Below are 13,241 nucleotides of genomic sequence, written 5' to 3'. Positions count from 1 at the left end.
ACATCCAGAGACCTAAGAGCAATGCTCGTTCTTTAGCCATATAGATTTGTCATCACTACCATAAAATTTAGAGAAGTCTCAAATTCTAATTCTGCAAACCATTTTTTTAGCCATGTGAATATCAACACAATTCCTCTGTTTTCTTACCATGAAGTTATAATGGGCAATAAACCTTTAACTTTTGATTTTCAATTGACAGAGTTCAAGCTGTAGTTCTGTTCTTCTAAGTATTTTAGCATCAGTTATTGTCTGAGTGTGGCACACTACCGTGGCTGCATCTCCTCAGTAATCCTTCTTTCTTAAGGAAGAGAATTAAGTATTTAACAAATAATCTTAAGTACTTAATGTATGTAAAGACTCTGTTAATTTATTTTGGCATATTAAGAATAGATCAGGAGGAAAGTGAAACTCTTTCCCCCCTCCGTTATAACCTGAACTATTCTATCTCTGCATTTACCACTGACCAATGATCCTTTTCCTTCTCTTAGGCTGTTTTTGGTCTCTCCATGTAGATATTTTTCTGATAGAAAAATGCAACACCTTTTCAAAGGGCAGATAATGTTGAGAGCACACAGACTATGTTTAAGTTATTATACTTGGATACATATTTATTTTGTCATTGGGATTTACAGCATAGCTATATATTTCTCCATGTTTGTTCTTAAGTGACTGCATCTTAGTGACAAATCTAAGTGACTGCATGCTACTTTGAAGAATAGAGTAAGTGTTTGTTCCTGAGTTGCCCAGCTCAGGTCTTTCTAGATGGTGTTAATCAGAGTTAAACAGCTGGTCCATAGGTAGCTTGGGACATGCTTAGCACCCCATGGTTTCAGACTGAGAAAGTGCAACAATTTGTGAGCCTAAAAGCTCTGCAAGTTCTTCTGCAGTGAGGCATTAGCTGGCACAGACATGCATAGTGCTGTCTCCCTCCTGTAAGTTGCCAAAAGCAAGTGAACCCCTGCTGGAAAGGGCAGCAACTTATCAGTTATTCAATATGGACTAAGGATTTCCCCATATGAAAACTTCAGAAGTTTCTGACAAGCACCTTATTCAAATATCATCAGTGTTTCAGTGAGTATTGCTGAAAACACTTCAGTCTGCTGGGCAGTCACAGGGCAATAGGGAAGAATCCCTTTGTCCCAAGGAAAAATTACAGTCCAGCACCCCCCTCTTCTCTGTCTGAGTAACCCAATCACCTCAATTAATTTAATGTGTCTCTGTGAAGGTTACTTGTGACTTAGAGCAATTAATCCTCAGGTGCTTACTGTCTCCTCCAGTAATTTGCTGATAATTACTTGTTTACTTATATAATGTTGCTAATAAAGGGACTGTGGGGGGATCTCATTTAGTTTCCTAAATAAAAGCCATCTGCTTGGCCATATTTACCCTTACTAACTCCTGTTATCATAGCTATAGTGTTGTCAAAGACTTCCGCTGTTGCTGCCATAACCTTTTTTATTAAAATCCATATGTTTAACAAGGTAACAAAAATGTACTGAGCACTCCTGGTGCCTTCATTTTAGCTCAAAAAATCATAGAATAATTTGGGTTGGTAGGGACCTAAAATATCATTTATTTCCAACACTCTCCTGCCATGGGCAGGAATGCCTTCCACTAGACCAGATTGCTCAGTCACATCCAACCTGGCCTTGAACACTTGCTTTCAGAGATGGGGCATTCACACTTCTCCAGGCAATCTGTGCTAGTGCCTCACCATTTACACAGTAAATAATTTCCTTCTAATATCTAATCCAAACCTACGCTATTCAGATTAGAGCCATCACCCTTTGTCTTAACATATCTTTCCAAAAAGTACCTCTTCATCTCTCCTGTAAGCCCCATTTGAGTACTGGAAGGCTGCTTGAAGGTAGGAGCCTTTTCTTCTCCAGGTGAACAGCCTCAACTCTCTCAGCCTTTTCTCAGGCTTTTCTGGAGAGAGTTCCGTTTCTCTGATCATTTTTGTGTCCATCCTCTCGATTTGCTCCAACAGATCCATGTTTTCCTTATGTCGGTGATTCCAGAGATGGACACAATACTCTGGGTGAGATTTCCAGAGAGCAGAACAGAGGGACAGTATTAGCTTACTCACCCTTCTGGCCATGTATCTGTGGAAACATTTTACTTTCTGGGCTGTGAGTGCATATTGCTGGTTCATTGGTTGAGCTTCACATCAACCAATGTTCCCAAGTCTTTCTCCTCAGGTAGAAGCTATTACTTTACATCCATACTTGTATCCATCAGGTTAGATCAGTGTTTTCTTCCAGAACTCCTCTTCTATGTATCAAAAGAGACTAGAGACCTCTGCAACTGTAAGAAACCAAGAAAAAAGACCCATGTTTTCAATATCCTCCTTTTTTCCAACATTTACTTAGTTTATAGTATTTATGCTTAAATAATGATTTATTGCATATTTATAATTTTGTGTTTATTTCCTGAAAGACCATGCCCTTCTCTTCTCAGGGAACCACTGCTGTTTGGCTGTTGGTTTTTGATGAGATTAATTCAGGCAGTTGGTGACCTTTCCTATACCCCCTATTGATTGCCTGGAATGGCTCGGGCTGACAAGGGATAAATATCTACAGAGTTTTAGGGTGCCCAGCACTTGTTTATTTACCTGGTTATGCAGTGACTTATACACTGGCTGGCTGATTGATTGATTTATTGCTGCTTTGTACTGCTGCTGGCATCCTTCTGGGAACCAGGACTGGAAAAGGCCTTTCTGTAACTGGGAGTTTATGCCACTGTCCAAGCATTAACAAACTACATGTAAGGCATTTCAGTCAAAACCACGCCTTGTAACCCATGATTGTTCATTTGCCTAGGGTTTTGGATGGCAAATCTAGGCTTATACATGCTGTCAGACTGCCTGGTGGCAGTGCAGTGAGTTACTGCTGAAACAGGCTTGTGTCAAAATCAGTATAAATGAAATAGGGAGCAAGAATTGTAAAATACAGTAAAAGAGATGCTCTAACTTTTGTCACCACTATGTAACAGCCTCTAAAAGAGTAAAATAGATATGGGACAAAACCATGTCTTCCTTCAGCAATAAAAATTCTGTGATTGTTCTGTGAAGATCTAGGAAAGAAATTGTTCGGTAACTAGCAGAGTGGGGATCTATGGCCAAAGTATGACTGTAAAGTGTGAATGAAAGGGGGAAACTTACATTGCCTTGGCAAAATGCAGGAAAAAAACACTTCCCGTGGTCTAGAAGCCCCCAGAATGTTTTTTACCTCTGTAGCTAACTTGAGACAGCTGATCCATGTGCTGTGGGGGATGGCAGTGTTAGGTTAGATACAAGGCAAGGGTTTTGCACCCAGAGGGTGGTTGGGCAGACTCTCCAGGGAAATGCACACAGCACTAAGCTTGCTAGAATTCGAGAAGCATTTGGACAACACTCTCAGGAACAGGGTGTGGGTGCCTTCCAGCTCAGGATATTCCATGACTCTGTGTGAGGAGCAGGAATCCTTTGACAAAGGAGAGTGAAGGTATGGTCTGGCTGGTCACCAGGCAATAGGCCAGTTAAATGCTGTTGTACATCATGGTCTGCCACATTGTCTGGCCCTTGAAGGAAGACCACAGCCACTGAAAGAGCTGAGATCCATATGAAAAAAAAGGAAAAGAAAGGCAAGGAAAAGTTAGATTTCGGATCTGGGGAGTGGGCAGTACCAATCTTAGAAATGCTTATGCTTCTCTCTTAGATCAGATAATTTCCTCATTATTTAAAGCAACAAGCTATCAACTGATCACTAAAGAAAGAGTATTCTTCTTGTGACTCAGTCAGCACAATACTCTGAAATGTACATCCTCCGACCCACATTTCTTATTTGTCTGCAAAGCTCTGGATGGTGTGATGGAGGTACCACGCTATTCCATTTGGCTGAAACTGTATATGAGGGTAGTTAATCACAGTGGGGCTACAGTGTGTCTGGGGTGACTGATCCCCAAAATCATTGCTAAAGAGATAGATAATACCACCCCATTAATATTTGGGTACAAGAGCCTTGAAACACACTAGTGAAAAGTTTCCTCTGCCTTTGAGTACTAATCGGGAAAAGAGAATAACCTGAGAAGAAGAACTATATAATACTGGAACGGCCTAGTTTCATTGGAGGAAGCTGAAGTCACGCTGTCTGTGAAAGAAGATGGTTTAAGATTTTGATCTTCAGTGCAAGCTCACAACAGGTGGCAGTGAGGCCCTGGCTGCGGGACATGCGCCGGAGGCACCGGTGGGCTGTGACTTCCCACTGCGTGCCTTGGCAGTGCCACTTCCAGCCTTTCGACACTGGGTGGCACCAGGAATACGAAGAATCCGGGCCGCGTCCCCAGACTTGCAAAGGGAGTTGCCATCCTGGGAGAGCGAGGTGCTATTCGTTTATTTGTTTACAGTCTGTACGCAGTGGATGAAAGAAAAACATTATTCTGGAAGGAAACCTCAGGTAATGGTAGGATTAGGAGCAGGTGAGGATATAAGACCAGAAAAACTCTCTCTAAAGTTTGATTACGTCTACTGTGAAACTATTTCATCTAAAAAAAACCTCTCTCCTGTGATTAAATGGTTTTTTTAAATATTGTTGTCATAACTAAACCCTCTCCTCAAGCACAGGAAAAAAAAAAAAAAAAAAAAAAGAGACAGCAAAGAAGAAGTGGACCAGCAGAACCAGTCTAAGTTCTGTGCCAGAGTTGTCCATGTCTCAGAGATTGCTGGAGTCAGGAATGGCCCTTGTGGTTCCCCCACCTTTTTGGTCACATTACCCTGTGCACCAGCCAGCAAGGCAGGACACCAGAGAGAAGCAGAGCCTCTCCATCAGTAACTTGTTCTTTCTCACACCTTGTCTAACATGGGATGCTAATGGCATTCCTTTAGCAGATAACAACAAGTTCTTTAGAGAAATATTTTGCATCCTTTTTTCTTTCTTTTTCTTTTTTTCTTTTTTTTTTTTCTTTTTTTTTTTTTTTTTTTTTTGGGTAGGATTGCTTAGAGGCAGAAGTTTCTAGATGTGAACTGGGGGGAAGCCATGTACTCATTATTGATTGCTAATTGCTGACTCTGGTAAATTCCAGGAGTGTAGTAACACAGAGCAGAAAGTCATGGAGGAGCTGCCACTTTACAGAGTATTTTGGTATTTTGCATGCTTGCCGTTTGTGACCAATGCCACTGAATGCAGTTATCCAATAAGATGCCAAACTGTCAGCATTTCATTAAAATATGCTGCAGAGAGTAGTTCAGTAAACTACTTAGCATGCCAAATGCACAGTGTGTGCCAACACATTTATCGTATAATGTTCTTAATAAGAGCTGCAAGCCTATGTTCATTGGGAGTAATCAATTCTATTTTCATATGCAGTGGACCTTGAACCTTGCACTTACACTGCAACAATTTAATTTTTCCAAGCGACGACCAGGGCAAGTAGATGCAGTACCTCTACCAGGAACATTGGCAATAAGCTTTATTGATATTCTGAGCTAAAAGAGCCCCGCAGATCTTTGCATACTGTGGGGAGGATCTAAAAATACATAATAAAAGCTTGATTAGTGCAGCATGCAACACGGCAAAGAGCATGTGCTGCTGAACAGAAATAAAGTCTTGACAATGTAAAAGCAACAAAGCCAAATAAAGTAATTCAGCAACCAGAGTATTAAGCTCAGCTTTACTGCAGTTTGAGAAAAAGGACAGTTATGTTTGCCATGAAGCTGAAAGAATCTACCTCTGTGATGGGTAATTAAAAGTTCAAGGACTGTTTCAGTCCCCTGATCAGTCTTTGGGTTGCATCATTAGACATTCTCAGTTTCTGACAAATGCAAATCCTGTGTGTAAAACAGCACTGGTTTTCACACATTCAGTGACCTTTCTCATCTTATGTATTCCTTCTTTCCCTTCTGTCTGACTACCCCAAAGTACTTACAGAGACAGTGTTCCCGGGGAATTACTTGGTGTGCAGCTCTGCCCCAGCTGGGTAGGGTCTGTCTTCTGATACTGAGAGGTAGGCAGCACTTTGTTAAGGCTGGATTTGTGTACATGTTCAGCAACCCTCCACAGCCTCTCTTGGTGGGAAACCCATCTCCTGAACCCTGGGGTTTTTATCTTTCTTCAGTGTAAGGTGCTGCCAAATAGCTAAATAGTAAAACCTCAAGTCCAGCAAAGAGGCATTAGCATGTTCCTGAGCCCTGTGTCCCTAAACCTTCCCATACCTGGAAATGGGCTCCAGTGCCCTATTTTCCATATCTCTTTCTAGGGCAGACAGAAAATATCTGTGATATCACATATCTCTTTAAAACCTAAAATGCTACTCTGCCTCTATAGCAACACTAATAGATATCATCTAGGGTTTTTTATAACTAGGAGGCTCACAGAGGCCCTATTGCAGAGTTTTTCTGCTACAGTTAAACAATTGAAACTGAGAAATGAGAGCAAGCTAAAATCTTATCTATTATACCTCTGCTGAGCACCCTGGCCTGGATCAGCACTGCTGTGGCCAGCAGGAGCAGGGCAGTGACCGTCCCCCTGTGCTCAGCACTGCTGAGGCCACAGCTGCAATCCTGTGCTCAGTTCTGGGCCCCTCACTGCAAGAAAGACATTGAGGGGCTGGAGCGTGTCCAGAGAGGGGCAGCGGGGCTGGGGAAGGGTCTGGAGCACAAGTGCTGTGAGGAGCAGCTGAGGGAGCTGGGGGTGCTCAGCCTGGAGAAAAGGAGGCTCGGGGGGACCTTACTGCTCTCTACAGCCGCCTGAAAGGAGGGTGCAGACAGGTAGGGGTTGGTCTCTTCTCCCAGGTAATAAGTAACAAAAGAAGGGAAAACAGCCTTAAGTTTTATGTGGGGAAGTTTTGATTGGATATTAGGGGAAAATTTCTGCATAGAAAGGTGTGCCAAGCATTGGAATAGGCTGCCAGAGAAGAGGTTGAGTCACCATCCTTGGAGGTATTTAAAAGATGTATAGATGTGGCACTGAGGGACATGGTTTTGTGGGACTTGGCTGGGTAAATGGTTGGACTAGATGATGCTAAAGGTTTTTTCAACCTATTCTATTCTATTCTATTCTATTCTATTCTATTCTATTCTATTCTATTCTATTCTATTCTCTGACCATGCTTCTAGGACTTTATATCAGATCTCAGTGAAATCTATGAAGAGATATATTTACATGATTTGTAAGCTTCAAATTCAGACTCCATATTAGGCTTCCAAAAGCAGATGAGGAAGCCCAGTTCTAAGCATCAAAACCCCAATAAAATATAACATGGAGGACACACTAATACTTGCAGAGAATGTATATACATTCAAAATTTCCTCATAAAATCAGACAAGGGTTTCTCCCTCAAATGGGTGTTTCTTCAGGACAACGTTGCTGAAGGGGAAGATTTGGGGAGGAGTTAAAGGAAAGAAAGGAAAAAGCACAGGAATAAATTAATTTAAAGTGTGCACAGAAGGAGTCAGGAAACCTGTAAACACATCCAGGGTTATAAATGATAACTTAAGCAAAGGGCTTTTAAAGATGTGAAATCCACTTGCTCTGCCAAGCAGAGCTAAAGACAAATAAAGACTTATGATCTGTGTGAGACCATTTGCTGCATGTTTGTCCTTGCCAACACTGCTGTTTTGCCACTGAGGAAAGTGGATTTTTTTCTTCTGTGGAAAAGATAGTGACCTGGAGTGACACCTGGAAAGCAGCTTCTGTGCTGCTGCATAGCCCTTATATATATAAAATCAAAGGTGCTCTTAATTATAAGCGAGTCTCAGACCTTGATTATTTGGAGGAGAAGATTTGAGTGGTCAGCTCCTATTGCAATCTTAATCACAGCAGTAGCATAATGAAGAAATTCTTCTCCTTCTGCATTATGTAAATATTTTTTATGGGCTGTGTCAGCTCTTCTGTGAGTGAGAGCTTGTTTTAATCACTCGAGAGAGGATCTGGCTGACATAGATGCAGATCTGCTGAATATAAGAATGTGTAGTCTAGTAGAGTTGTTTTTCAGAGTGGAGTTTTCAGACCTTCCATTTATTTCCAGCTGTTCTTTTGTTTTATACCTTTGATACAGCACACCTGACAAAGAGTCAATGCTTGAAGGGAAGGTTGTATCAGCCTAAGAATTAATTTGAAGAGATGAGTTTGCTTCACATGTAGTACAGGACCATAGTGAGATTTTGGTCATACGTTTCCAGGGTATGTGGCAGTTTTTAACAGGGAAACTGATTCAGCCACATTTAACTGGTACATTTTTACTGTTAATCATAAAACATTTTTGGGGAATGGGTTGATAATAGTCATGCTATTTACTGGTGTATTTATTATACTGTTTAACACACAATTCCCATATCTTTAGTACAGTGTCCTTCCTTCCTGCCTTCCTGCCTTCCTTCCTGCCTCCCTCCCTCCCTCCATACCTCCCTTCCTCTGACACAGGATAAAAGAGGCTTGTGGTGAGCAGTCCACCTTTGTGAGTTTGTTGTCATTTTCAGTGTTGCTACTGGAATGGCATCCAAACACTGTTGATACACTCTCCTCACTTTTTAAGCTGCTTTCCCCACTACCTATGGCGAATGTGGCCAACAGGTTATGCTGCAGTCAGGAGGGGAAGAGCAGTCATACTGCAGCTGAGAATGTCACCGTTTCTTCACACGTGCAGAAAAACAGGTCCCATGTCCAGGAGCTTATTTGAGTTTGTATGCTACAACTTCTGCTGGGTAGGACTCAAAAACATATACAAAATCTGGGGAAAAAAAAAAAAAAATGGGACCATGTTTTGTGCAGTGCAATTTTGTGTCACACCCTGTCTGTTCTCCTGCTGATTTTTTAATTACTTTTTCTTCTATCCAGCAAGGAGGATAATGAGAGGCACTTGCTTTCTGTTTGTTTTGTTGTTGTTGTTGTTTCTTTAGGTTGTTTCTTTGGGTTAGGGGTTTTTTGCTGTTGTTTTTCGTTTGTTAGTTTGGTTTTTTTTTGGTTTGTTTCTTTTTTGGAGAGCTTTTGGTTTGTTTGGGGGTTTTTTTCTCAGATTGTGCCTATCACCAGTCCAGGAAAAAGTTTGCTATTTTTTTCTTCTTGCTTTTTTAATACTTACCAGTTTCCGAGGCTATGATTTTTTTCCCAGTGGGCCAACTAGACTTTTCATGGCTTGGGGAAGAGAGACATGAGAGAGGAACACAACTGACCCTGGTGGGGCTGGTAGAGGCATGTGGTGGGAGTGGGAAGTTTCTGAACCTCTGTGGCTGCTCTAGTCCAGCCAGCCAGCCCTGTATTCATTCACTGCCTAGCAAAGTTTTAAAAGCTTTCACTGAATTTACTTAGTGGCAGATGCCCCAAGGACACAGACATAGCATTTATCAGGTGCCAGGCAGCAAACTCTGCTACCTTAGCCAGTAGGCTGAAGAGCCACTGCTGTGTCAGGAAAACAATATTATTTATAAAGCACCTATTTATAGTCTTATCTTCGTCTACAGTGAATCAGTGCAGAATGCTCAGGCTTCTACCCAAACTGCAAATTCAAAATGTTTGGGTTGAGCATACCACAGGGCAGAAAAGCAGTCTTGAGCAAGCTCCTAATCCAATATAACTGCAACTACCCACAATGAAGCTCTAGGTGATAAAGATTGCTCCTGAGCACATCCATCAGTCTCTGTGCAGCCTGACGTGGCTGCCCTTGCTGGAGCATTGACTATTCTCTTTTCAGCGGTTTCTCTCCACAGTATCACAGGTTGGAGGCTATGGCTCTTCTCCAGGAGGTGAGTTCTGCCCTCCTACTGACAGATGCTGCCTGTGCCCTTCTCTGACCGAAACCTCCTTCCTAACTGTTTTGTATGCCAGTTCAATCATCAGTGTTCATGGCACTAAATTCTGTCTAGCCATCCATCACAAGACATTCAGGGCATCCATTATGATATGATTCATTTGAACAATCTATGTTCATTATTAATCTTCCCTTACTGCAGGGTAAAGTAATCCTGGCTTGTAAGGTCTCTCTTCTTTTCAAAGCTGTCTTTACTTTAATTGCATTTTCTACTGGATCTGCTTGCTTTCTTGCTTCTTAGTGCTTTACAGGGTGTTGTCCCTCTTCATATCTTCTGAACTGTGCCACTCTTCCTGAAAATAATTATTGGGAATTAATATACAGACAATCACTGGTGTGGTTGTAACTTCTGAAAGTCTTCTTTGAAATATAGCTCATCTTTCACCAGGCTGAAGGGGGTAAACACCCAAATTGCAATCTTCTTTCCTAAATTCTTGCTCTCTTGCCCCTCCAAAAAGAGGAATTTGGAACTTTAACAGAACAAAGCTTGTGATTTTTCAACCTTTTTAATGTTTTTTAGTGTTGATCTAAAAAATTGCACACGTTTTTCCCCACTGACTATCCAGACACTGCTGGGTGCACAGCACTGTTGAATATGTGTACCCTTGCATGTGTAACTAAAATGTCAGTAGCTGTATTACTTCCTTTGGCTATTGAGAGCTGGATTGTCCCCTTCCTGCCACGCAGAATCAGTGCTGTGGCATTTTTATCCTCCTAGGAGTAGAGGGAACATCAGCTCGCTTTGCTTCCATCACACTGAAAGAGGCTACATTTTACATTTTAGACAGGAGGTGCAAGTTGCGACAACAGAACTGAAAGCAAAGGAGCCGAGAATAAAAGGCAAGCACCTCTCAGGAGAAAAGACAGAGTGAATACACAGAAAACTTCTGCTTGGCTGATCTGATGCTCCTCTCCCCAGCAGTGCCCTTTCTAATCACAGCACATTGTGCATGCTTGCACTGCTTTTCTCACTGGCAATTTCATTTCGGCTGTGAAATTAGCCAGGAGAGGCAGAGTGGGTAAAGGAACAGCAATCAGATTGCTTGGTAAATCTTGACTCTGCCACAAATTCACTGCTCACCTCCTGTTTACTTCCTTTCTCATCTTTGTAATCTTTGCTTCTGGGGTACTGCCTAGGGTCCAGATGTTAGTTTAGGCATCTGTGGTTCACATCCTTAGGATTGCCGCTGCAAGGTACAGTGTAGCTGTGTCCAGACACTGTGTCTTATTCAGATCAGCACTGTCCTCATCCACCACCCTTGCACACCAAATCTTCACAGGGAATTGGGAGGTCATCTAGTCCATCCCACCACCCCAGCCAAATTGTTCTTCAGTATCTTGGACTGCATATGAGCAGAATGTAACTGGGGGGAAAGCTGGTCTGGATTAGATGTGGTGGATGCTATCCCCTGAAAGTGCTAACAAGTAATGAGGGTATAATCCACATGACAGGGTCAAATAAACAGAAGAGAATGTTTGGTTCCTGTTACTGTTGTAGGTCAAGTTCTAGATTTAGGCATACAGACTTAGGCACTCTGAATGTTGTGGTTGTGAAAGCCAAGAATGAGCACAGCAGCTAAAGCTTTTCAGCTACAGCAATTTCAATCTCTTTAAAAGGGAAAAAAATTATTGTAGCTTGAATATGAATCAGCATTTAGTGGTTTTCTTTCCCTTTTCAGTTGATTAAATGTCCTCTTCTATTAAAAACCTCTTGATAAAAAATGAGACCTTCTAGCAGCTCATAAGAATGTGTGTTTGGTGTTGCTACCTGCCCCCAAAAGAGAGGGCAACCCTGGCAATCCTTGGGGCAGATTAGAGTGAAACAACAATGAATGATTGGTGCTTATATATATGGGGCCGGGGGGGTTTATTTTAGAACAATTTGGATGCAATGCAAAAGAGGCATGTAGCCATTTTGGTTATTATCTACACTAATATAGCAATCTAAAAGAATAAAGATATCACCCAAGAACATATATAAGGAAAAGAAAGAAAGAGAAAGGAGGGATAGGAGTAGAAAGATACCACCACCTGTGGATCCAGTGATGAGACTTGATTGCTGCAATTACAATATCCTTTGGTTGAGGTGCTGGTCCCAGTCTTGATCTGTTGGGAGTGCGGGGAGCCTGGGAAACACAAAGTTTGATGGGTTAATATATGTTCAGGCAAGGTGAGAATAATAAGGTACCTCCCCTGGTGAGGGTGGGTGGGAAGTTTAACACTGTTACAACGCTGTGGGTCATGCTCAGTTGTCTGGTGGAAGACCCCAGAAATTAGTCTGGGGGCATTTTGGGGATCTTTGATGGTTTAGGACACTTTCTAAAGAACGACAGCTGACTCTCATGTCAGTGTAGTTGAGCCAGTTATGCTCCATCATGACGGATGAACGCTGTCATGCCTGTGTGTGAATGTCCCAATACCTTCCCAGGGGCACAGGAGGAAATTTTAGAACTGTTGTGTAATTGTAATTTTGTGTCATTTGCATGATAAAAGCACTATACAACCTCTGAAGGACCTGTTTCTTACTGGCCTCTTCCCTTATCTGGTTCAAAACCCTGTTGTAGCCTCTTGTGGTGGCTGTTCCCCCACTCTGTCCTATGTGGACCAGAGGTTTCGCCACCACACTCAAAAAACTCTCCTCCTTCCCATGGGTTTGGGTTTTGGTTTTGGGGAGGTGCAAACCTGGCCTCAGCAAGGCACCTGCTGCATCCCACATGGCCCTTTGTTTGGGTCATTAACCATTAACATTTTGGTCTCCCACAGATGGTAAAATAGAATTACAACTCTGAGCAGGAATACTGCAGATAGCATATAGCAAGTAGCATGGCACGGGAAGTAGGTTAAAATACTGTGTAATACTATCAGGTGAATTCCTAGAAGACAATCAGAGGAGCTGGCTGAGGTAATCACTGAGTGATAAATGCAGAAAGACAGAAATATATCACATGTACAGCTGTAAAATCTATAAGCAACTTTGTCCATTTAATGTGCTCTGGCCTGAGCTCCAGCAATGCCCTGTTTATAGTAGGCAGACTGTGTGCACTGCAGACTCAGCTCGGGAAGGTTCCTTTTGTCTTCCATGGATGACAACCTTCATTCAAAATGCACTAAGCTCACAATAATTTCCCCTTATTCTAGTGCCTGCTTCCTCGCATATTAAAATCCTCAACTGGTTCAGTTGGCAATGAGAGCACATCTTCCAGATGACAATATCTGTAGTATAGACACAGCCTCGAGAATGCTGAAATCAACCCAAGTGCCAGAGCTGCTCTTTAAAATATTAAATACACAAATATTCTACAAATAGTATTCTAGCTGGGAATAATAATCAAGTAGTGCCTGGCAGAGGCAGGCAATTTACACCCTTTCCATATGAGCTGTTTTGCTGTAACTTCCAGATGCCAAATAAATTATTAATCAAATCTGAAAAATACTCTGAAGCCTTCCTTCCTGAGAGG

The 13,241-nt window shown here is 42.0% G+C and overlaps 1 protein-coding gene across 18 annotated transcripts in view; it reads right to left on the bottom strand.

Annotated features, from left to right (window-relative positions):
* C1H11orf87 (chromosome 1 C11orf87 homolog) overlaps positions 1 to 13,241 on the bottom strand; it is a 198,169-nt gene that overhangs the window by 22,391 nt on the left and 162,537 nt on the right. For 6 of the 18 annotated variants that reach the window (XR_012055406.1, XR_005980068.2, XR_012055405.1 and 3 more), the window contains 2 exons: positions 11,815 to 11,909; positions 1,817 to 2,307 (listed from right to left, as the gene is read on the bottom strand). Coding sequence is in view for 7 of the 18 variants with exons in the window: in XM_072927741.1 (XP_072783842.1) it covers positions 2,292 to 2,307; positions 11,815 to 11,909 (111 nt within the window). In the remaining 11 variants the exon portion in view is untranslated. Of the gene's footprint in view, positions 1 to 607; positions 2,308 to 5,368; positions 5,506 to 9,920; positions 10,077 to 11,814; positions 11,910 to 13,241 lie in introns of those variants that run through there. The other 12 variants (XR_012055409.1, XM_072927724.1, XM_072927718.1 and 9 more) reach the window with 6 other exon arrangements.

This window comes from Taeniopygia guttata, chromosome 1, assembly GCF_048771995.1.
Source record: "Taeniopygia guttata chromosome 1, bTaeGut7.mat, whole genome shotgun sequence".
Lineage (NCBI taxonomy): Eukaryota > Metazoa > Chordata > Aves > Passeriformes > Estrildidae > Taeniopygia > Taeniopygia guttata.
This window is presented reverse-complemented; position numbering and strand designations above follow the sequence as displayed.